The 24,874-nt window shown below is 38.9% G+C and overlaps 2 protein-coding genes across 2 annotated transcripts; both read right to left on the bottom strand.

Annotated features, from left to right (window-relative positions):
* Positions 1-49: 49 nt before the first annotated feature.
* On the bottom strand, positions 50-9,815 carry LOC139148552 (neuropilin-1a-like). The gene is made up of 11 exons (XM_070720038.1): positions 9,677-9,815; positions 9,496-9,567; positions 8,619-8,770; positions 8,201-8,340; positions 6,523-6,888; positions 5,547-5,772; positions 4,186-4,359; positions 3,438-3,641; positions 2,581-2,694; positions 1,812-1,989; positions 50-768 (listed from the first exon to the last, which is right to left on the bottom strand). Exons 5-11 carry the CDS (start codon positions 6,685-6,687, stop codon positions 600-602), a joined length of 1,230 nt encoding a protein of 409 aa, XP_070576139.1. The 5' UTR covers positions 6,688-6,888; positions 8,201-8,340; positions 8,619-8,770; positions 9,496-9,567; positions 9,677-9,815; the 3' UTR covers positions 50-599.
* Positions 9,816-14,404: 4,589 nt separating this feature from the next.
* LOC139148739 (neuropilin and tolloid-like protein 1) lies at positions 14,405-22,078 on the bottom strand. The gene is made up of 8 exons (XM_070720207.1): positions 21,897-22,078; positions 21,225-21,361; positions 20,565-20,814; positions 19,214-19,396; positions 17,770-17,949; positions 16,259-16,384; positions 15,536-15,716; positions 14,405-15,112 (listed from the first exon to the last, which is right to left on the bottom strand). Exons 1-8 carry the CDS (start codon positions 22,024-22,026, stop codon positions 14,731-14,733), a joined length of 1,569 nt encoding a protein of 522 aa, XP_070576308.1. The 5' UTR covers positions 22,027-22,078; the 3' UTR covers positions 14,405-14,730.
* Positions 22,079-24,874: the final 2,796 nt, after the last annotated feature.

Genomic DNA, 24,874 nt, shown 5'->3' with positions numbered 1-24,874 from the left:
CAGATTTACGCAAAATTTGTGGTAGAAACATTGCATAACCGTAAAAAAATTACTCTCTTTTACAGATCTTGGGTTGTTTCATATGTTTCACATATTTTTCAGAAACTTGTTTTTCGATTTTTTTATATTTTTGAAGTCTATTTTCAGAAATGTACTGTTTGAAATTTGTCTGATTGAGTCTATTCAGAATCATTCTACTGAATCTATAAAGCAAAGCAACTAATTTTTTAAATCCCAAACAAATAGAACTTCTATAAATATAGTCTTATAAATAGCTTTGCCAAATATGAATAAATCAACAAGATACTGTGATCATGACGAAAAATAGTTTGGAAAGGTCACCGGGACAATATACAAGCTTCCAAAATAGATTTTTATAGAGAATTTGTCACAAAAAAATGAAAAAGTCGAAAAATATAGAACTTCTAAAAATACATTTTAACTTGAAATATCCATAACCCCAATAGTCTTCCATTCTCTTTCAAGTTCATGTTCACTATAACATAATCCAAAAGCATCGGCCATGTTTGTGCTCATTTACTCCTAACTGATGATGTGCAAAAAGCAAAAATGGAAACGGATTTATGTATATGGTAGCATCAGTCAACGGGTGCAGGAGGTGGAGGGGGTCCGTCGTCCGGGAAGCCCGGATCGTAATAGCCATAGCCAGGGCCATCGTGTCCGCTCTGTCCTCCAAATGGCTGTTTCTGTACTTCCCCGCGTGCTGCGGTTTCGTAGGAGACGAAGTCTTTCGTGGGGTCAACCGGCCTATTGTAGGGGAAAATGAAAGTGGAAAGCTGGTTGACAAAAGAAAATTGACAAAGTCTAAAGCTTTGAAATCCATTGTACACTCCCACGCGTTTCAAATCCACAGGAAGCTAGAGGCATAGACATTCAATTCTTAATTCAGTGGAAAGGGTGGCGAGGTTATGGGACCTGTGACACAGAGAAATCATTGCGCATGCGTGTCTAACAGTCGCTGTCTTTACTGGCCTCACTTTATCTGGAAAACCTTAACAAACGCGACAACGTACACTGAACTTGCCCTGTAGCCGATGGGCAAGCACATCAAAACAGTAAGACAAAGTTGACGTTAGAGGTTTTTTTTTTAAATCAATTTGGCAATATGTCGTCCATTGCGAGCTAAATTTTGTAATTCATGCTTTGACTTCCTTGCAATGAATTTAGCAATATTGCCCCGTGTCAAAATTTGACGTATTTAGTTAAAATAGTTTACAGTATTGAAAATGTCGATGGTACCTTCATCGATCAACAATAAACCACACCCTACGATAGGTGTACCATGAGATTTTCACCATTTTACGAGATATATGCACGACCGATAGCAAATGCACATAAAGAGCGAACTGCAGCTGGTCAAAATCGAGTTAACTATCCTCTGCTCAGGTGGTTTATTGCCATTATATTTTTAATTCAGTATGGCGCAAAACGTTCAAAAGGGGATTTTCAGTACTAGTGCTCTCGCTGATCATGAGAGCTCGCACATGTTCCATCTATATGCCATTTCGCGAATATAGCGCTGTTATTTTCATGTCTCGACCAATTGGATCACTGCATTTTCGCCATCAACAGAGTGGCACAATGTAATAGGCAACACCGAATAAAATGTCACTCATCTTCCCACTGATAATCGAACGGGTACAGATTTCACTGCTCTTCCTCACAAGTGTCATCGATGTTGTAATATGCTCTGACGGACATCCTGGAATGTCTAAGCGAGAAAAACACTAAAATTTTGCTCATGACAGCAGAACATTTCTATGATTGAAAACCCTAGAGGCCATTCTTACCCGGTTGCAATGCCCGTGGTAGCGATTGTCTTCATGCCGGTATCAACGGGTTTAATCGACGAGGACGGCGCCGAGGATGTTTTCTTCTTGCAGCAACAATATGCACAGGTAGCAGCCAAGACCAAAAATGCAAATGAACCCCCGGCTATTCCGGCTATTACTTCCACATCAAGAGAAGCTGAAACAATTACAATAACGCATGCTCAATGATTAGAAATTAATGATCGCCGACTGAAATACTTTTGATCAAATTTTACGGACACAGATTAATATCGTTGTATTTTGAAGAATGTAAAATAATGACATATTACTCCTTCATTTAGATCTTTGCATGCGCAGTATTAGCAAGTTATTTAGTACCGCAGGTCACTGATATGACAGTTGTACTGTTCACGTGCTTTTTTCAATAACAGCTTCCCCGCAAACACATTCACAAAAGCACTCCTTTGATTACGAATGTTATACTATTTTTTTAATATTTTTAAATAAATTTACTTCTTGTTTGTTAAGTTTTTTATAGCTTATTAGCCAGTTGCATTCAACCGTTTAGGAAATATTCACGTAATTATCTGAATATAAGTATCACAAATTCCCAGGGGTGTTATGAATAATCATATTTTCACGTTTAGATGGGCTTATGATCAGCGAAACCGACCATACAGGTCATGATTCTAGAAGGTTTTCGACTTGTTCTTTCAAGCTGGTGTCATCTGGCTGGCTGTTTCGCCACAAGCCATTTCACCTTGCAAGAAACGGCCAACAGACGTACTTGATGGGCAGTCCTCTTCATCCGAATTATCTCCGCAGTGGTCAAATCCATCGCACCTCAGAGCGATAGAGATGCATCTTCCGTTCGTGCAGGAGAAATCGTCACCAGAACAAACTATGGATAATGTCAGACAAAATTTGCGATAAAATATCTCAAATACCGATAAAATATATATAATGGTTTGCATTTCCAACAAACAAGAACATCGAAATATTCAATAATGTTTGATTGCAATTAAGATGTTAGCTGCTGATGATTGGCTGATGAGGGCCTGGAAGTTATGTCTTTCATCTGTGACCAGAACCTCTTTCTAAGAGAAGACTGCGCATGAGTGGAAGAAAAATTAGAACCAGAAAAGTACAGACTGACAGTGATTACACGCACAGGCAAAGAGAATCTGTGTTTCTCTTTGTCTGCGTTACACGCAAGAGATCAGCCGTTTCAAAGAATTTTGGATGACTTATGAAACATTAGTCTGGGAACCAAAAGAAAAGCAAACATTTTCAACGAGTTCAAAAGGATGAATTCGTAATTCTTGCATTGATTTGTTATCGTTAATAAGGCAGCATGTGGTTTTTGACTTTCAAATGATCTCACGCGTGAAATGATCTGTCCCGGTGCACGGTGATCAATGTCCGCCTATAACGAGATCTCGCGAGATTCAGAGGGCGTCCTTACAAACCTGCAGACGACATAGGGCACTGATCAAATTATGTAATTGACCAAATTGCGTACAGCAGAAGAGTCAATTCAGTCTATTGTAAAAACATAGACCCTCGTTTCTGGAGGGTCTATGTAAAGTTATTCCCGAGATCAATATGAACGTTTGGACAACATTCTATTAAGCCTATACCTACCGAGTAGGGGCTGATAGTACAGAGAGAATGTCGCCTGGAAACCCTTGTAGGCAGTGGTTTGGATACCGCTACTGTCGAACGTTATGTTCAAGCTTATGACGTCAGCCGGGATGTCGACGATGCGTATATCGTCATTTTGGCAGAGAGTTTCGTCGACGGCCCCAGTGGAATCGGTCACCGTGATGACGTCAGAACCACTGCAATCTGACACAACGTGAAATAGTATGATAACATTTTTGAAGATATATAGGAGAAAACACGATTGGAACTAATTTGGGATAATTGGATGGTGAAGTAATTAAAATCTTCAAATGTAAGCTCATCTGCTTTACTTTTTACTTTACACACTTGTTTAATGAGTAATTTGTAATATTGAGACATTCAGCCATAGGGCACCTAAGATTTTTGAGAAATTTGGAAAATATGAAGATCCAATTATCCAAAAATAGTTCCAATTGTGTTAGGAAAATCCGTTCGGTTTTTTATGAATTTTATATCAACTTTTTGTATCAACTGCAATACATACACTAAAACAAACATTACATAATAATGTCACATTAAATTGAACACAGTCGCACATAGAATTATACGTCATCGACCACAGCATTTACCATTGAAAAGCATTTGACAGGCATAGTAATACAGCTTGTATAGCCTATCGATAAACACAATAGCTTGAATTGACTCAGAAAAGATGCCGGTAATAGTGCAAGAGACTTCTCTGGACAAAACCTGATGCAAAACTAACCGTCTGAGATTGATGAGTATAGGTTAATGTCCGTGAACTTCAGGTAGATTCTATCATATACTCCTCTGATTGGCAGCATCAGTAGACAGTCAAGATTACGCGAGTAGTAATCTGGATAAGAATTGTGTGATCTGATTATGCCGCCAAAACCTTCCACCAAGGTGTCGCTGCAGACTGCAACAAATTCAGAAAAATAAGTAAGTTTTCTTGTCGTTGAATCATGCTTGGTGAGATTTAGTGCTTTAGCGAAATGATACAGAAAGTACTTTTAGTTAGCATTTCGTTTGACACTGACCAAATTGTTTGCCTATTTGATTTACACAACGGTCTGACAACACTGTACGCTGATATGAGTGAGTCGACATCATTGTCGTTATCAAGGAGACTGTGTCTTGCACTTGAAAACAAACACTGAGTATGCCTCAAATGTCACAGTTGTTGCACTTAAGTCAGACTTTGGATTCACAAAACTAGTGTGCCGTATACCTTCAAGGTATAATACTCCTTCGGACAGATATTCGGAAATTGAAACCCGTGCCATATTCGTTTGGCCCACCACTTGTTGGGCCCATTTTGAAGCTTCTGGAGAAATTACATTTTTCACCGGCTTAGTTTTGTGTAAATCGAGAATTTTATCTTCCCCATAGGGATAACACTGGGATGTCGGCCATTTTGAATTTCGAATATCTGTATATATTGGGTAAATTGTTTTTCTAGCACCAAAATTTGGAGGGTGACCCTCAGTTTTTTTCTCTTGATGTTGAAAAAGAATGGTTGAAAATTTTCATTGAGGAAAGATTGAGCAAAAGTTAAGTCTATCATTTTCGAGACGCGAAATACCTAAAGGGAAGACAACTTTATACTTTAATGTTTTAACCTTTTGTTCTGCATTATTGTTTAACTTATCGGCAGTCACTTTAAAAATAAACTATAGTATCCCTATACATTGTCGATAATCGACTGCTTAGTTACCAATATCAGTGTAGATATACCAGCAAGTATAGTCTCAACGAGGTAAAGTTGGCTTAAAGCTATTACATAATGGTGGGTAATTAATAGAGAAAGTAATATACACCGTGACAGAAAAATACATGAAAACATCGAAGGTTGCAGCAAATCTCTATGTAAATCATTAAGGATTATAATGTAGCCGTGTCATTTTAAAGTTGTAGAAATTCATTGAAATCTATATCATTTATTGTTTGTTTCACTGAACGGTTACGCAGTATTCGTTGTCATAAAAGTATGGGGAATGATTTGTGAAAACAACTTTTATACCAAAAATATGGATCCGTAGAACAACATTTCTATTAAGTTCGCAAGGTATTTTAAACTTCACAGATTTCAAATCGATGGCTTACCTGAGTATGTTTTGGTTGACGCTAGTCGGTATATGGCATAGAAGCCTTGTTCGCTATTTGAACTGTCCGAGTGGAAGTGAACAAAGAGCTCGGGGCCGCTTGAAGTAACAGGGCTTGGCAAAGAAGACCCACTAAATTTACCCAGGGATGTGGCGTCAGCCGAATTTCCATCGTGGACTTCAACATAGTCGTATGAAGCCTCCGTCAGTATATAGAGAATTTCTACCTGAAATTGTATAGAGGCGCAAGTTTCGTTTGCTCAACTTATACGTTTACGATTAGGGTAGCTTTGCACTTAACCAACACACCTACTTTTCAATGCAATATTTTTTAATCATAGATGACATACAAACCCCGTCATACTATATATTTTCTAAAAGCAGAGAATAAAGTTTAGTGTGGTAGCAAAGGTTGCTCAAAATAATGAAGGGGCACATACTTAGGATAGAAAACCTTAATTTTCGTATTAACGATTAAATCAATTAAAGTCAAAAACTTAATACTACTTTATTTCATTTGAAACTAAAGTATATGTAGAGAATAACGACTATTTTGTTTTGCATTATCTATTCTCATTTTTAAATGACAGGGGCAGTAAGGGCTAACGTTCAAAAAAAATCACTGACGATGAAAATTGAAAGAATCTTTACAAGTGAAGAAATACAGAACGCTGTGTTATGTGCAACGCCACCGATACCTCTCAGTCAGAAAGATGATGGACAATTACTAGCACTTGGCACCAAAATCTATTTTCAATTTTGGACGAAAACAATAGTTTCATGTACACAATTTGATAGCGTTTACCAATATGAATAAGATTTATTTATTTATTTATTTATTTATTTATTTATTTATTTATTTATTTATTTATTTATTTATTTATTTTACGAGTCAACAGGCCTAAAGACCCAATAACAGACTCCGAGAAAATAAATACAAACAAACAAGCAAGCAAACAGTACAATATCACACTAACCTCTATCTTACTTCCAGCCGTTGGCATTGATATTGAGTAGTAGCAATCTAAACTGGGAAGATACCCGATCGGAAAGAACGGGGATGTGAAAGCACCCGATTCAAAATTGCTGTAGGTGCCTCCACAAGTACCCGTGCCGGACGAGTAGTCGCGAGTCGCCACCATGTACTTTGCCAGGAACCCTTGGGCACTAACCGAGGAGTCCGAGTTGAAGGTTACTAGGAGCTCTGAGCCCGAAGACTGGACGACCCCCGGGCTGGTTGTTTCGTAGTAAATCCCAATTCTGTTCTGGGACTGGTGGCTATTGTAGATCTCGACATAGTCCCCAGTGGTACTACTCTCGAGGACAAAAGTCGAAAACTGCAACTGTATATTAAAGATCATAAGAAAATATTGTGATATCTGTTACATTATATGTACCTATAAGTGAGAATCTGAAAATTACCTGAATTGCCGCTGGCGTTGTACTGATTTCCTAAATAACAGAAAATTCCCTGGGGTGGGGTACTCCCAATATTTCATATGGGGGTGTGCCGCCCGAGTTGAAAACATCTACCCATGTATATTCCATATATATGACCCATTGTTAGGTATTTCTTAGACAAGTTTTTGGAATCTCCACCTTTATTCTGTTAGATGTGAAGGTTTTCGAAAAGCATCGAACGCTTGCTTTGTTATCGATCAATGTTTAGAGTTTTTTCGGATGAAAAATCGACAAATGCATTAGAGATTTTTTCGTTAAAAAGTGACCCATTCGGGCAGCACATACCCGTACACCTTTTCTATGAAAAAGTGACCATTCGGGCAGCACATACCCGTACACCTTTTCTATGAAAAAGTGACCCATTCGGGCAGCATATACCCGTACACCTTTTCTATGAAAAAGTGACCCATTCGGGCGCACATACCCGTACACCTTTTCTATGAAAAAGTGGACCCATTCGGGCAGCATATACCCGTACACCTTTTCTATGAAAAAGTGACCCATTCGGGCAGCACATACCCGTACACCTTTCTATGAAAAAGTGACCATTCGGGCAGCACATACCCGTACACCTTTTCTATGGGAGCACCCCCACCCCGGGGGGAAAATTATCGACAGAGAAATTATAGCTACTCCTTAAAGGGTACTGCGACCTTCGTTAACCGATGTATTTTCTTTGTGACAGTCCACCCCTGGTCATAGCGATGCTCAGAATCGCCGATATATTTACTTCATAGCGATACAATTTGAAAGCATGTTAGCAGATATATCGATCATTTGAGGTAATAATGATCACTAGGTGACGAGGTGGATCTATTCCATAGTAACTAGTCCTAAACTGTTCACACTAATGTAAACAGTTGAGACGTGTTTTGCAGGTCAGTCCGTGGTGAATGGATGACGTCAACGCTCTGTCGTGCTGATTGTGTGATATGAAGGTCATTGTGAACGAAAGCCTTCTTCCATTCAGAGCACTTAATACAAAACTGAAATATGCATTGAGCTAGGATAAAATCGACAAATATTGAATCCTTAGCTAACCTTCCTGTTGAGCGTATATCGGTGTAAACATAACCTTGATATCTGGGGATATATTGTCGCGGTCAAGGTGACAATAGCGGCAAAGGCCTAGCATAGCCACATGTTCAAGCAATCAAAGAATTATTTGATCTGAATGTGTATTGAAAAGCTTACCACAATATAAAAACCATCAGGGACTGTTATGTAGTAGTAACATTCCTGGTTACCGTTGTAGTTGCTTGGGTATTGGGGAGACGAAAACTCGCCCGCGATGTCCGTGAAAGTTCCTCCGCAATAGCCTACATCTCTCTTTGCTGGGAAAGTAATTACAACAATTCTATCAATGACGGCCTTTTGGAATGTGTATGGCAGTGTATGCCTGTGCGTGGGTGTGTCAAAGAAACGAGCGAATTGGTCCTAAATATCTAAAATCCGAGTGCCATCCTACTTGAATTTTAGAATTTGCAAGCACATCATTATAAAAAGTTCAACAAGAAAAGGTTTCAAGACAATGTTATCATCAAGGCTGCTCACGAACACTTCGAACAATGTGCACCAGTCACGTGAACGATTCGTCATTAATATGACCCACCTCTATACAACACAGCCCCTCTGTCACTGTCGCCATATTCTGAAGTCAGAGATTTTGGCAAACAAAGTAAAGCCCCAAGAATTGCCAGAGAGAGACGCTCTCCTCATTTTTCAACAGCAACAGACAGAATTGAAACTTGGTCCACGAAACTTCTGAAAATGAAAAGATAAACCAAACAATTTTAAACTGTGAAACATTTATCAATTATGTGTCCGACGATAATATATATATATATATATATATATATATATATATATATATATATATATATATATATATATATATATATAATTGTATTATCTTTGCACTATAAACAATAACAAAATTATTTACTTAAGTTTCATACATCTTGCAATCTTCAGACAGACAAATCTATACACAATCTATACACACACATATATACCTGTATGTCTGCCTGTACCTGACAAAGATTGACTATCAGCATGCATAATACGAACAGCACGACATACTCGTATATTCTTGTATATAAGGTGTCCTCAGTTGATTACAAGGATTGTCTATTTCGGAAATTTAAAAATCAATATGGTCAGATTTCCCTCTCTCCTCAGCAGTATTGATCAAATATTTCTAAGCTTATATCCCGTCACGACATCCCATAAACAGAAAAAATGACAAGCTGCACAGGATACAGACCACATACCTGTTAACATTTTGGCAAGAATCAGATTAGTCGTTACAAATTTCATTTGACATAGACAGTCGTTCGGGAATACATGGTTCTATCTTCGCTGTCAATTGAACTTGGAGACAACGGGCTTGAAGCAATAAATCTGAATTTCATAACAAGGTGAAAACGGCTCTTTGCTTACCTTAACATGCGTCTCCTACAGCCAAAGAGATATCAAAAAAATCTTACCGTTTAGCGTTCCACAACTATACTCGTTGCCAGTGACCTACATAGGCGTTGTGACGTCATCCAATATGGCTCCTGCAATTGTACAAGCATCTCCTTAGCAACTCGACATATACACAATCAGTGCAAGTCTTGATCAATGTTAATGAAATTTTAAAAATAAATTTCGACGGAAACACTCAACTGTTTTTGAAAACGAAGGAAAATTGGTGGTGTTTTGGCACTCCACGAAGTACCGCCATACGTCTCGTCTGACTATAAACCACTGACACCTACAAGCAATCAAGTATAATGTAGCGATACGCGAAGAAAGAGAACAATTGTTGGCTTGACTTGCGCATTTCACATACCTGTCAATAGGGTTGCTTGGCAACGCCCTCCCATTCGGGGTCAATCATCGCGTACTCAAAGTATAAGACATTAATAAGACCATGACCCATAAGTCTAAGATAAGACCGAGTTTTCCGTGGGGTCCATTCTCGCTTACCATTTCGGACGCGTCAAGAGAGTCTTTAGTCTCGATTTAAAGACCGGTCGACGTTTGAAGAAATTGAAACTTCGAATCGTGGAGGTCATACGTCAGGTGAACGTTGTGATTGCGATTTGTCAGGCAGCGTTTAATTATTCCGCAATTTCACGTTCTATGTGCTCCGACCTTGCCCTTAGGGTCGCTTTACTGCATGGAATAGATTTACTGAATAGATTTACTACTGGTGCGTCGACATGGGTACATTTTGCTATAGATAATTATATTCTCTCACGCATACTATCATATAATGAATGAATAAACAAACAATCTCTCTCTCTCTCTCTCTCTCTCTCTCTCTCTCTCTCTCTCTCTCTCTCTCTCTCTCTCTCTCTCTCTCAATACAAACACTGTCCCTTGTTTACCAGTGGCTTTACCCCAAGCTGATCGTTAACGACGCACGTATATCGTGTTTTCGCTAATGAAAATGGTATTGCAATACCCCCCCCCCCCCTCCAGTTCTGTTGTAATGGAAAGCAGAAACTTCGAGATGACAAGATATATTGCATTTGAAACACGAACGAGTAGACCACGCACACGGTTTTGAACTTGAGACTGGTGATTTATTTCCGTTACCAAGTAGAGTCCCGGGCTTTGGCGTGAGGGCTAAAAAGGCAGTAAAACTATCCGTAACAGTGGTGGAGAGAACAGTGGTGCCGTGTGATCCGAAAAGTATAAGTGCTAAAAATACATAATTCGTAAGCTAAATTACTTGATGGAAGGAATCACAATACAAAATATTGTTGCAAACACAAACTGTCAGAAAATTAAAGTAAACGATACTAGGGACGTCGTTGTACTGCAAGTCGCAAGTCGTACAAAACTTGATTAAATCCTTGATAATGCGTAACACGGTGCCTCCACCCACGCCCCGTAGATATTGTCCGTTCTAAGCTGGAGGTAAAAAATAACATCACAATGCGAGACATTTGTTCTGTAAGGATCATCTAAGGGGGCAAGACAACTATTTTGAGAAGACTTATCAAAGGTCCAGAGGGCCTGCGAAATGCTAAATGAATCTTTCAGCCCGGTCACTCAAAATCTGCCGGCAAAGCTTGGCATGAATAGCTTCTGTAGCCGATGAATGGCGCCATCATGTATTGTGTTTTCTTTAGAGGTTAGCTTACTGGACGAGAGAATTATATTCCCGTGTTTACCAGAAGCATGCACATCGATAGCAAGGTACCGGAAAAACTAATAACTGACAACAAACGTGCTCAAATCAGGGATAGAACATTTGGCTTCTCAAGGTTTAGGAGACTTTTAAAGAAATCTCAACAAACAACGACAAAAATGTCGGCCAAAGATGGGTAAACGAAATCTACTAAAGATGGCAGGCATATGCAAAATTTAAAATACAAGGACAATCAGAAGTTATGTGGCGTTCTATGCTTTTCGTTTTTATCAACCTCTTTGCGCAGTGTAACATTTCAGTTCTCCATTCAGCCAAGTTGTCAGTGACACACGGAATATTAAGGCTGCTTTCACAAATAACGATTGGGAGGGCTGGGGGAATCGCGATTGAAATCATTTTTTTCAGATACCCCCTCAATACCCTAAAAAATTTCAATGCCCCCTCCATATGATCAAAATTTTTCAAGTCCCCCTCAACTATCATAGGCCCGCATATTTGTAAAGGATGTGCGCACAGAAATAATAAACACGTATTGCGTTCTGCTCACAGGTGTTCAACACTACCTGTTATTAGCAGTTTGTATTCCAAAGGCAAGTTCTTTAAATGCATCAGTGAACAATTTGGATTTATTGGTCTAAAATTCAACTTGAGTTAATCCAACTCCGGCTAGGTGAATTGCTCCTGTAGAAGAGCACACAAAATGTCAACCATGAGAGAGTAGGCAAATTGAGAATTCTAGCTAATTGCCATATTGTAAAAAACTGAGCAGAGTGACTTTCCAAAAATTTGTTTCAAATGTACAAGACATATATGAATTAGATGCTACTCAAAATTGACAATACTGGAAGGTTAAAATATCTCATCAAATAAGTGTTTTCGTCTCTGAAATTTTGGGTGTAATAATTGCAAATTTGGTTAAAAAATAAATAATTCCATTTAGTAACATATTTTTTCATTTCGTCTTTACTGTTCAAAGTTTTACTTTTGTATTATTTTATGACAAGAATGTGAAAATTTAGAAAATCAAGCATGGTGACTCTATCTTTTTTCTTTAATATTTGATTAATCTCATATTCCAGAATTCAAAAATTTCCATGCGTTCTTCCATATGTTGCTCTCTGCCCTGATCTTGTTCAGTAATGTTTCACTGTCATGAGCGTCATTTGACACAAACTCTTCTTCAACTACCATGTACATCAGAGTCAGAGCTATCTCTGTCACTTTTCAGGTATGCAGTAACACTAGAGCAGTATCTGACAGTGACAGTTGCCCGTAGGCAGTATTGACTTTGATAATTTTGGCAACATTTTTGTTCAGTTTATACAACTGCGTTCTTCTTCTACTCCCTACAGCATGTTGAACTGTCCAGTGTTCAGCTTGCTATCACAGCCTGTGTACGTGTACCATGCATTTGTATCACTGACAACTGACTGTCAGTCTGGACTCTAATTAAATTATCACCTAATACATATTTATACACAGGTTTTGTCGACAAACTGAATATTGTGTGTTTGAGCATGCTGTAGGGATACAGAAAGAAACTGTAGTTGATATATTGCATAGAAATATTGCAAAAATCATCAACAGTTGCAGCTTCTGCCCTGTTACTAGGCTCAAGTTTGTTTTTTTTTACGACAAATAACACATGTTTAGATTTTTTCGAGATAAAAGTCATGGAATGACAAAATGGTTCTAGATTTTGTTAAATTATTACTAACATTAAAACATTTTGATGACATAAAAATGGTATTTAATTTAAAATTTGGAATCGGAAAATGTAGAACATAAAGCGGAACATTTTCAAGTCCCCCTAAAGGTAGAGCAAAATTTTCAAGTCCCCCCTGTACTACCCCTAAAATTTTCGAACCCCCCTGAATTCCTCCAGATCCCCCGACCGTTTTTTTTGTGAACGCAGCCTAAGATCGCCAGTTTTTGTTTGTTTTTTTGTATCTGCATAATATAATGAATGGGCAGTAAATCCACAGAAGAGGGACCGATGTTTATCATTTCTGAGTCGACTGTCATTGGTCATTCAGTGCAGTCCTTCGTCGTCTTCTTTCGTTCAACTTGCACTTCTCTTAAAACCGCTTATTAGAAAACTTTCATAATTTAAACTCCTCTGTTGCCTGCGTTCGGCAGATCAAAAAAATATGAACTAAATTCTATATTTCATTTTCACAAGGCCTCAATTCCATGCGAAACTTAACATTTTCAAATGGATTCATTTTCATGTGAAGAAATCGCATATTGAATACTGTCCTATCGGCAACACTGTCCATAGACGAATACTGAAAGGCTGTGGGATCGTTAAAGCAGCCGAAGCCAGGAGCCCACACTGCTCGTTTGGAAGGGAGAGGCACTAATTAACCGGTTAAGTGACACAATATATAGCGGGCAAGTTCTCTTCTTTTGATGGGTAATCTGACTACAATGCTTTGCGTTTCGTAAATACTATATCTTGCCATATTTCTACGTTTTTCATTATTATTTATTTAAAAAGATACAGTGCGAAACACGTATTTTATACATTTCTCACTCATTGCGTCTCAACATCATTAGTACTTATTAACAAAACAGGAATCCATCAGCACGAGTGAACTTCTATCTGTCAACTATCTCATCGATTGCCTGCTACAGAAAACTGTCTCTTCCGCTCCGTTGGTACACTTTCACTACAGGAAAAAATTGCGAGACTGGAGCGAGAAAGTGACGCTTTCTCGCAATTGGTGAGAATCTCTTGTCATTCTCACTGCTACTGGTGAGAATTCAAATATTCTCACCAGTGAGCAATGAGAAATGCTTTCCTTGGTGAGATATAGATTCTCACCGGCGAGAATGGAAATTCTCACCAAGCACTGTGAGAATGGTAATTTTTACGGTGAGATTCACTGGTGAGAATTAACCAGATTGATTCACACCAGTGAACAGCAAGTCTGGCTGATTCTCACCAATGAATGGTGAGTCTGGTTGATTCTCACCGTAAACATTACCCTTCTCACCGTGCTTGGCGAGAATTTCCATTCTCACCGGTGAGAATGTATTATCTCACTTAAGAGTTGATTTCTCACTGATCACCGGTGAGAATTCAAAATTCTCACCAGTAGGAGTGAGAATGAGGAGATTCTCACCAATTGCGAGAAAGCGTCACTTTCTCGCCCTAGTCTCGCAATTTTTCCCTATAGTGTTTATAGCAAACCTATATAGACTAAATGTAAAATGTAAATGACAGTCATATCAAAAATTCCGATATTCAGACTATGGCAAGTCACTGTACTTTTATTTCCCTTTTTTGTTTTGTTTTGTTTTGTTTTGTTTCAAAATGGAACAAGGCTTTTTTAACCCAATAAACATTTTGGAAAATCAAGTGACCCGCCCACCACTAGCACTGTGCTTAAGTTAGCCAGTGTATGTGAAAAGACAAACACCCCGCCCCTACTTTTGTATTTCTCTTATAGATGACCCAGCCCCCTTATATTGTTAGGTCTTCCTCGGCCTCCTTTTAGTAAAGCCATTGTATATCGATCGTAAAAATGGTAATAGCTTGTAAAAATCCACTATTTGACAATCAAGGTCACCGTTAGACAGAAACTTTGACACATAAGCATGTTGTGAGTGGTCTCCGTTCATCCATTGGTTTATGCTTATCTGGTGGTACATAGGTTGCTGGTGGCGGAACGGTTTCGAGATCGTCGAGAGTGCTAGATTCCGTCTCGTCTTCTTGCCCCTCGTGTTGGAAATGACAGTGTTCAGTTTGACCGTGCTGGCCCGGAGTCTGCGAATAACCGCGGTCAGATACGATTGGAGGTAGGGACAGCAGGCAATGAGACACAGTGCTCATGTAGCCCATTCTCTGAATGACAGGAATAACAGGTTGGTCGACAAACAGAATGCACAGTGGCGGGAGGTCACTCAGTCTGGGTTCTTCATCGTCAATGGGTGTTTTCTGTTGATGCGTTCCGCTTTTAAAAAATGACAAACGCATATCATAAACTTGTCGTGTAAAATAGCTTCCATTTTATCGTAATTGTTATATATTTTCATTCAGTTAGTCAATTAAACGGCAGATAGATTGATTAACATGATCATTTGACCTACACTTTTATGGAACTATTTTGTGTTCTGGGCTGGTAAAGAGCAAATGTTATTTATTTGTAAGTTCATCGACAGACACCTCGAATGATGTTTGGAACATACTCATGTAATTGAACGTGATCTATTTGAACACAGGAAACATTGTCAAATATGGATGTAAAGATAAACAAATGTTACAGTGTGAAGTCCTGCGCAAAGTTGTGCAAAGTTGTGTTGTCACAAGCCGAAACAAGGATCTTTGATAGCGCCCTCTACGCGTGTATAAAAATAATTTACTGTTGCACACCCACCTGGTTGAAGGCAGTGTTTGTGCAGCTTGTGCGTCTTCCGTCGTAAGTGAAACTGATTTAGTGTCGGCTGAGGGCGCAGTAGCCGATGGATGCTTAGAACAATAACACAATATTATCAATATTACAGTAGCGGGGATCATAGCACCAACAACAGCCAGCATTATTATAACAGTACTTGTACCTGTGATAAACAAATGCAATATATATGGAAAAGAATTCAATTCAGGATTAGAACTTTGCTGTTGCTTCAAAATCTAGGTATTCTAAAGAGTGTGATCGGACATTTTTATTTGATACTTTCTTTCCATTCAAACATGCATATTTTACATTCTGTTCTGTGCGGAAGACGTTTCATTTTGGATATTTGGTTTGTTGTTCGTATAGAGATTATTAGGTCGAATTTGAGGTCCTACTTCAGGGAATCAATGCTCCATCACTCCGTGCTTAAGTGTTTAGTAATAAACAAGAGAGGGGTTTCAAAGTAATTGTTTTTCATGTTTACTTTCATATCCATTTTACCTATCAGAGAGCAACGGTCGACAAACTTACGTCTGATTGCAATATGATCATTTCTTCCTTATGTTCTCAAATATCATTTACTCTATTCATTTAAAATCATAACTTTTACTTAGGAGTCATGAACGTCTTCGTATAATTTATATTCGGAATGAGTTAAATGCCTTCTTTTGGATTTAGTTTGACCTATGGTGTTGAAGGACTTACCGCAGCCATGTTCATCCGAACCATCGATACAGTCGCTTGCGCCATCACACATCGACGAGTTTCTGATACATCGCGACCGATCTGTACACTCAAATTCGTAACTATCGCAGTGTCCGCCTGCAGGCGCTAATAAAAAAAACATAAATTTAGTGATCACTCTAAACGCGGGAACGACTTTCCGAGCGCGTTTGCAAAATGACAGAATATTGTGTTTTGCCTGTTGCCACTAGATTTTGGTACAATGCACGGCATAGTATATTCCTCTTCGTAGTAATCGCAATGAAAATCGTCTGCTATACAGGCTTTATTTTTTACATCGAAAATCGTTGTTCCTGTACGGGTGAGCGCTGCGGGCTGCACAAACTTGACCAAAGTTGACAAAACTACATCACAGGGATCCATCCTATACTTAATAATACTTATACCTAATACTTATCCTCGGGCCGAATAACGAGCAAGAGATCACATATGAGACAAACGAACAAACTAACAAATTGACCACGGACAGCTCATTAAATGAAAGAGACGAAAATACAGCAAACAAACAAAAACAAATAAACATCAAAGATTCGAGCTGGCACAAATATTTGACAAATGTAGAGTAGGGCTAGTTTGAGACTTTTAATCAGTGTACATTTTACAAGTAATAACAACTGCAGTGCTGTGGAATGACCCTCCTCGCTCGGTTCCGTCAAGTGCATCTGCGGTAGCATTCCAATGCTCATAGCAGAGTAAATTTAGCTACATTTTCTCAGCTGTGGTTCACTGTCGCTAGAAATTAGTGGATGTTTGTCAGTGTGGAGCTCACAACCGCTACTCAGACTCTCAAAAATTAACTAGGTGTACACGTACATGTAGCGTGGATTGCAGTCACGTGATTAACATTGTGTATCGACGTCTTTTATTTCACACTTGTATGAGAACAAAATGTAAAATTTACGCTGATACAAAAAGATCAAACTGACCAGCTAGCACGCTCGTTGCGTGGGACGAGCCTCAAAGAAGAAAGTTGTGCCAGTGTTTGCAGCGTGGTTGGTCAAATTGCGATTTCGAATCGCGAAGAGTCTCAATCTACACCGTGAGTAGAAATCTCAAGGATTCGTAAAAGTTACTAAATTACACTCTGTACAATGGATGATCTTTTGTGAGGTTACACTGTACTTACATACACTTAGCAATCTGCTATATATTATGAACCCAAGAGATTATGATTACTTCTATGGTAGAGTTTTTTCAGTTGATAATCGTCGATTTCATTGCGCTGTTCTCGTCAGTGCTTTCGCGTCATTTAATATATTAAACGGATTGTTTATACTTTTTAGCGATCTACTACAACTAAGGAGAAAGATTTACGGCGGTAAAATTAAGATATTTTCGTCACATCGAATGAGCTGATAACCTTGACATACATTGCGACCAGTACTGCTGCGCCGTGGGCAATAATTGACAATCGACTTTCACATAAGAACCTGACGATTTACATTTGATAAGAAAATGATAGAAGTACCTACGTGTGTAAAAAAGAGTGTATGATCCTCGAAATCGGCTGTACATTCCGCTCTGCATCGAGGACGTGAAATTTAAATAGATTCTGACGGGAAGTGTCAACTCGAAGGTCACGAGGTCATATCCACACACTAAATACGACACGTCTTCATTAGAAACTTTGACGAAGTCACCGGAAGAACAATCTGTAAGAAGAAGATCAATTTAATGTTCGAGCGATTATAAGGTTTGTGCAGCAGAATAGTGTCTTCAAGAGGAGTGAATATCTCGACAATAAAAGATTTCAACTTACAATAACACTTTGCAAAAGAAAGCTTCATAAGTTCTTTCATAATTAAGAGTAACTTCCTTCCAGTAATCAGGGACCATGTCCACTGTGCAAAGATTTTGACTTGTAAGTACGAGCGAGTGAACTTTCCAAAAATTGCTAATATTTGAAATTCAAAATGGCCGACATCCTCTTTTTTAAGTTACAGGAAGAATAATTATATATTACTCCTCTGAATTGTCAAACACGATTGGAACTAATTTGGGATAATTGGTTCGTCGTATTTTTCAAATTTATCAAAAGTGTCAGTTGCCCTATAGCTGAATGTTGAAATATTACAAATAACTCAAAAAATCAAGCGTGGAACTAAAACAGAAAAGTGGATGAGGTTACATTTGCAGATTAAATCGACACTACTTCACAATCCAATTATCCCAAATTAGTTCCAATCGTGTTGTCAATACTTAAACCAATTTGGAATATGTTTTGATAAAAGCTAATGCATACTTTGGACATTTTTGGTGTGCATATTTTTATGTTTTTTGGGGTTTTCTTCTTCCTTGGAACATGTGGAAATGCCCACAATTTGTTCTGTCAACACTGTCTATATATGTCAAGCCTCTATTATTGTGGACAGTTTGTAAGATCTAGACTCCAAGTCATCTGATAGTGAGTGATTTTGCTGTACTACGTTCCTAAAACATTTTATAAAAATCGCTCGCCGCCTCTGTGCCTTTGCTAAAAATATCCGAGGAAAAACGCTTTTTTCTCCGGCCTAAGGTCGATTTCACAAAGCCAATAAGGTGACATTTGATTTTATCAGAAAATTTCGAAAACATGAGCACACCAACTCACACTGAAGTGTATCGATGAATTGTAAGATTCTGAATGTCAAAGTCTTTCACTCTGAGTAATCACACTTTCCCGTCTCTTGAAAAAGTATATGGCAGAGTGACCACCGGTTGATTTTACGTATTCCCTTATACGTAGCTGATTTGCATATTGACTGTCCATGCGAAGTGGGTCTGCACATAAATTAATGACGTCATACACACTTTTTACCTAACAGCGATAACGGTAGGCTTGTTCACCTAGCAAACATTAGTCTAAGAACAGAACGAATATCCACACATGCAAATGTATGTTTCGTAAAATAGGTCCATGCATCGTAGTCAGCTTACCGTTGTGGTTTTCATTGTTGACGTCAACATCGGTGAAGCGAATGATGACGTCAGTGAATTTGTCACGTGGCAAGAAAGTCGACCAGCACTCATTCGGTTCTCCGTCCCAGTCCTGGGAATACACGTTCGTGTGAGATACAAACTCACCACCGAGTGCTTGTACCATACTATCTCCATTGCATACTGTGGGGAAATCCATCCCGGTCAGGGCCGATACAGAAAGAGAAAGGAAATTTTAATTTCAAAGTGCGTCCGGGATATTAGCAACGACACTCTCTCTAAAACAGATTTTCCAACATTTTCCAACATTCCAACAGCGTAGGGACTTGAAAAGCTTATCGACGGAAAAGATTAAAGTGCAACTAAGGATGTCGCTGGGTATGCATAGAATGTTTTTGAAAGAAAGTGGTACCACGTACAACTGAAACCACTGTGGAAACATTGCCTATAGTAAACTTGTCACAATGGATTGTTGCGATGCAAAATATCAAACCACATTTAAACTATATAACAAATTACAACATGAGTGTGTGATGTTTTATAAAACACCTAAAACCTGGTCTTTATTCGAGCTATAGCGCCCGTTTATTACCCCTCGCGGCCGTGTGTTACCAGAAACACATCGCTATACCCCTCGGCCTACTGCCTTGGGGAATAGCGAAGTGTTTCTGGTAACACACGACCACTCGGGGTAATAGACGGACGCTATAGCCCTCATGACCAGGCAATAGGTGTTTAATATCATATCATCATACTGTGTTCTTGCAGTGAATCGCACAGCGTCATTTAAAACCATATACATCTATAAATGATGTCGCTTTTTCGTTTTTGTGACTGTCGCACAAAGAATGGAATCATTACAGTTTGTATCTGCAAATTGTTGTGTTGTGCAAAAATTGCAAATTTGGCAAAAAGAGATAATTCGTATTAGTTTTGACATTATAAGATTTCTCACTGCAATGCGAGTAAGCTGCTATTTTACAGCGTGTAAGTTTCAGACAAGGCTACGTGTTCAACTCCAAGGAATAATCCAGTTGAATATTCGGTAAACTCTGCTAGGCTGAACTCGAGGTGAAAAGCGATAGTATACTTGACTGTTTATTACCTTCATTTCACTTAAGCGTTAGCGCTTTTTTTATTTCGTTACATAGCCGCTACTGAGAATCACGACAGAGTCAAAGGACACTGCTTTCCAAAAGCATGAGGGCAAGGATACGAAAACGATGCTTAACAATTGCACGAGTGCCAACCAGTCTTTATCCCCGGCGTAGCACAGCAGACAAAACATATCACTTCTCTCGTCAGAAAAGAATTCGGAATAAAGGAAAGGAGAGCAAATGACTCCACTCACCTACGACTGTCATTTCTTCGCCCCTCATCAACCGCCACTCACCATCGTAGGCGATATATGTAGCGTAAAATCCATCGTTGGCTCCACCACTATCGGTCTCAAATGTTAAGTACAGGTTCCCGGATGAGCTGGTGAAATCATTGGGCAGGGTTGAACCAGTGTAGGCGGTAGCGTCGTCGTACTTGTCGGGGTCGTCGTACACGTACAGGAAATCCAATTGGTTTTCCAGGTCAAAACTCATGAACAACAGCTGTGAATTGAGTTTGATTAATTTAAACACATGGAAGTTTGAAAAAAAAGATTGGCATTATTACTGAGCAGTTCAATTATGATACAAACATACATACATACATACATACATACATACATACATACATACATACATACATACATACATACATACATACATACATACATACATACATACATACATACATACATACATACATACGTACATACATACATACATACATACATACATACATACATACATACATACATACATACATACATACATACATACATACATACATACATACATACATACATACGTAAGTATCGTATCGTTTTTGGTGATCTTATATGTCACAAGATAGAGTAACCGTGTTTATCAATCAACGCATTGAATCTTCTCCACTTTTAGTATCACGTGACACTCACTTTAATTTGATACTCCGGCGGAGCCTCTATGTGGTACGTACAATTGACGTTGTTATCATAGGCTGCCGGGTAGTTTGGAGAAGTGACCACTCCCATCGGTCGAGTTGAATAACCACCACAGCTGATACTCCTACGAACTGCAAGAACAGAAATAATTTATTTTCGGCAAAGAACACAGAACTTCGATGCCCTCGACGGAAAAAGTAACTGTTTATTGGTTGTTTGAAAAATATAAGCACGATAAAAAGTAAGACCGGAAGTTAGTAATAACCCCTGCTACAATATTGTGTTCTGAAGACAATTCTATGATAAAATGATGTTGACGAAGACGGCGATAATAATGATGATCATCATCATCATCATTATCATCAAGATCATCATTATGATGACAATGATCACGGTCATGGTTATGGTCATGATGGCGAGCATTAAGATATTCAATGATGACAAACTTTTGCGATCGTAGTTTTTTTTTTTTTTTTGTTGTTTGTTTTTGTGTGATGTGAGAGAGAGAGGAGAGACAGAGAGAGACAGAGAGACAGAGACAGGGAGCTTTGTGTGAATGCTTGTCCAAAAATATACGCATCTCGCGATATCTACTGTTTGTCTTTCAACTTTGACTTCACTTATTCTCTCTGTCATGTTTCTACTGTCATACCCGGTTGTATTTACCTTGGTTCTGTTGTACTATCACCGCTTCCGAAGCATCGACCATGCCTCTTCCCGAATCAATACCGCAAAGATGAGTCAAAGCCAGTGAAAGGAATAAAAGCTCCAGATAGACAAAACTTGTTAGTACCATGATAGCGACTACGATGCCAAGGAGTGGATTATCACATCGAGTAACTGTGTGTGTTTGCCTGTTGTACGACGAAAAATAACGAATGCAGATTTTAATGTGTGATGTTTATTGCCTGCAAAATGATGAAAAAACAGACTATTAAACACCAAGAAGCCATGTTTATAAATCTGATATCAGCTTAATATGCATACCGGAAGTCCGTAAAATATCTGCTTATTACTTTATATATATAGGTAAATGAAGGATATGCAGTATTTGAACAGGAACTTCCCCTATAAAGCCGGATTATGTGTAAATCTATGCAAATGTAAAACAGCCACGCTACTGATCGGACGTGCCCTGTATGGTCCCAGAATCCCATAATTTTGTTATGTTTCAGGCGTTTATTGTCATTGAATCTTGCATATGATGTCTGTGAATATATAGCGACTAAACTTGAGTCGAGAATAAACTGAACAAATGTTCTGGGTTTTTTTTTGTCGGAGAACGCATATGTTTCAAAACGAGTTCCCTGTATGACCGTTTGACCCCTCTTTAACGCGTAACGAAAGTGCAAATCGCGATTATTCAAATTCATCATACGGTCAAAGCGATGCTATGAGAATTCAAAAACTCCCGCCCAGTGTGTGCAAATAGCTCCGTCATCAGTAATCCCCTATTGTGCGCCAACGGTCCTGTAACTTCCCGTTTAAACAGTAAGTTCCACAAGTCTCTTTCTGACCCATTTCTCGGAAACTTATCAATGTGGTGTTGAAAGGTATTCTTATTAAATATAAGGCTAACGTAAAAGAAATAGGTGGGCTACATTTTACTTTGATAAAATGATGAACGGTTGCCCACAGGTTTTAAGTGACTTGATAGTGTTGAAAGATTTCATAATCACAATCACACCCTGGCAGTGACCCTGCTCTATAATCCAAAACCGTATTTGACATTTACAAAATCCACCGGCCTTTTTTTCGTGTGATAGCGCCCTCTATAGTTGAGCACAAGTTTGGGCAGCTACTTTCGAGATGGCGCATATACATTAGTGCATTACCAGAGCCTCTTTCCAGCCTTCCTATTTCTTGTTTCTTACGACTTGCACGGTTCAGCTGTTGATAACCTTGGACGGGACATTAACCTTTGACATTTCACCAGTGTTATTGTGTCGTGAAAAATTGCTATGGTTACCCTTTTTGTCTATACTGATATAAATACCGTTTATCTTAGTCCTAACTTGATAGTTTAGTTGATCTCATATTTTATTGCTGGTATTGACAACTATAGCCTCGATGACGACCGGAACGTGTGCATTTACAGCCATTTTCATCCAAATGAATTGCAAGTAAATTTCTACCAGTGCAAGTAGCGAAAACTACTTTTTTCACCTTAGAACAGTTGATTCACAAATGCTTCTCGTTGTCTTAGAGGGTAATTTGCTGAATTGGAGACATACCGAACAGTATTTGATTACCTAGGGCGCACAAAAACTTAAGGCAGACGTTTGACAAAAGAATCCGTGTCCATTAAACCCGAGGTACAATCGGATGATCGATATTTGGCACGTACTTTTACTTTAATAAGTCACGAGTAACTTGAGATGGGTCTTTTTGTCTGACCTCGAAAGCTAAGACTCGTTTTCCACTATCATGATAGTCCTAAACCAACAATGCAAAACTGCAATACTATCCTACCGCAGTCTTTCGCAAAAAAAATGGGCCTAATGTGATTACTGTGCTGTGGAATCTTAGTATGCAAGATGAAGACTAGCACTGAGAAAATGTTAAAGTCAGGATGAGGATGGATTGAAAACAGGAGACAATCAGACCAAGACCAGAAGAAACCAGAGACAGGGACAGATAAGGTATGAGGGTAATAACGTCTATTCGATAAGGCACCAACTTTCGACCTTTGGCATTCATGAATATCGATTTATCACTTTCGCAGCAGTATTAGTTTCTCTGCATTTGTCCGTAAATATTGCAGAAACAAGAACAGAGACCGAACACATGAAAAATCTGTCGGCCTTTTTTATTATCATTATTATGAGAACACAGTATCGCTTTTATGATTGTCTACTGAGTGGTATGTTTTGAAAAATATTATTGTTAAAATGGAATGGCGACAATCTTTCCTCTTGTTGAGCAAGAAAACAACACTATAGGAAATTAAAAGCCGTGTACGCTATGCAACTTACCTGTTTCTGGTTGGCGCGGCGTGTGAGATCGCAATTCCCCGGCTAGCACTCAAACCTGATATGAACAACAGCTGAACGTAAATTGAAATCACAATGGCTGATGCGAATTCAACCTACTGGGATTCTGTATTTGTCCAATTCGAAAACAATCTGCTGAGCTCTAATATTGTCCCTGTTAGGACGCCTGTAAACGGCAGTGCGAAGCGACGGCGGGTTCACCCGTGGTCGTCGTCATGATACAATCGACCGGCTTAACTCGTTAAACACTCTCTTGCGTAATCTGCAATTAAATCAAAGCATCCGTTGATCGTTCTATTCCCACGACGAAGTGAGAAGTCTATTTACGTACATTGCCTTCAATTGTGCGCTGATTGAGAGTGGAAAAGAAACTTATACCATTTATGGTACGCCCCACATCATTGGCTGTTTTCACAGGTGAATGTGTGCCACTTCGTTCTCGGGGGCAGTGTTATCATTAATATGCAAATTGCTTTCTTGCTTACCGCCGATCCAATTGCATGATCGTCTCCCCACCCCACCCTCATACACACATACCCCTCTCTCTCTCTCTCTCTCTCTCTCTCTCTCTCTCTCTCTCTCTCTCTCTCTCTCTCTCTCTCTCTCTCTCTCTCTCTCTCAGATGTCCTTCAACTTACAGCGGCATTTCTG

Source organism: Ptychodera flava, chromosome 13 (assembly GCF_041260155.1).
Source record: "Ptychodera flava strain L36383 chromosome 13, AS_Pfla_20210202, whole genome shotgun sequence".
Lineage (NCBI taxonomy): Eukaryota > Metazoa > Hemichordata > Enteropneusta > Ptychoderidae > Ptychodera > Ptychodera flava.
Note: the sequence above shows the minus strand (reverse complement) of the source record. Positions and strands in the feature narration are given on the sequence as shown.

Excerpts from the sequence above, each read along its gene's own strand:
- LOC139148552 (XM_070720038.1), bottom strand. The coding sequence starts at position 6,687 with ATGGTGGCGACTCGCGACTACTCGTCCGGCACGGGTACTTGTGGAGGC. Across the intron at positions 5,773-6,522 it reads CGGCTGGAAGTAAGATAGAG|GTAGAAATTCTCTATATACT; the intron begins GTTAGTGTGATA and ends ATACAATTTCAG. Across the intron at positions 2,695-3,437 it reads GTACTATCAGCCCCTACTCG|TTTGTTCTGGTGACGATTTC; the intron begins GTAGGTATAGGC and ends CATTATCCATAG.
- LOC139148739 (XM_070720207.1), bottom strand. The coding sequence starts at position 22,026 with ATGGTACTAACAAGTTTTGTCTATCTGGAGCTTTTATTCCTTTCACTG. Across the intron at positions 20,815-21,224 it reads CGCCGGAGTATCAAATTAAA|CTGTTGTTCATGAGTTTTGA; the intron begins GTGAGTGTCACG and ends CTCAATTCACAG. Across the intron at positions 15,113-15,535 it reads CAAACACTGCCTTCAACCAG|CGGAACGCATCAACAGAAAA; the intron begins GTGGGTGTGCAA and ends ATTTTTTAAAAG.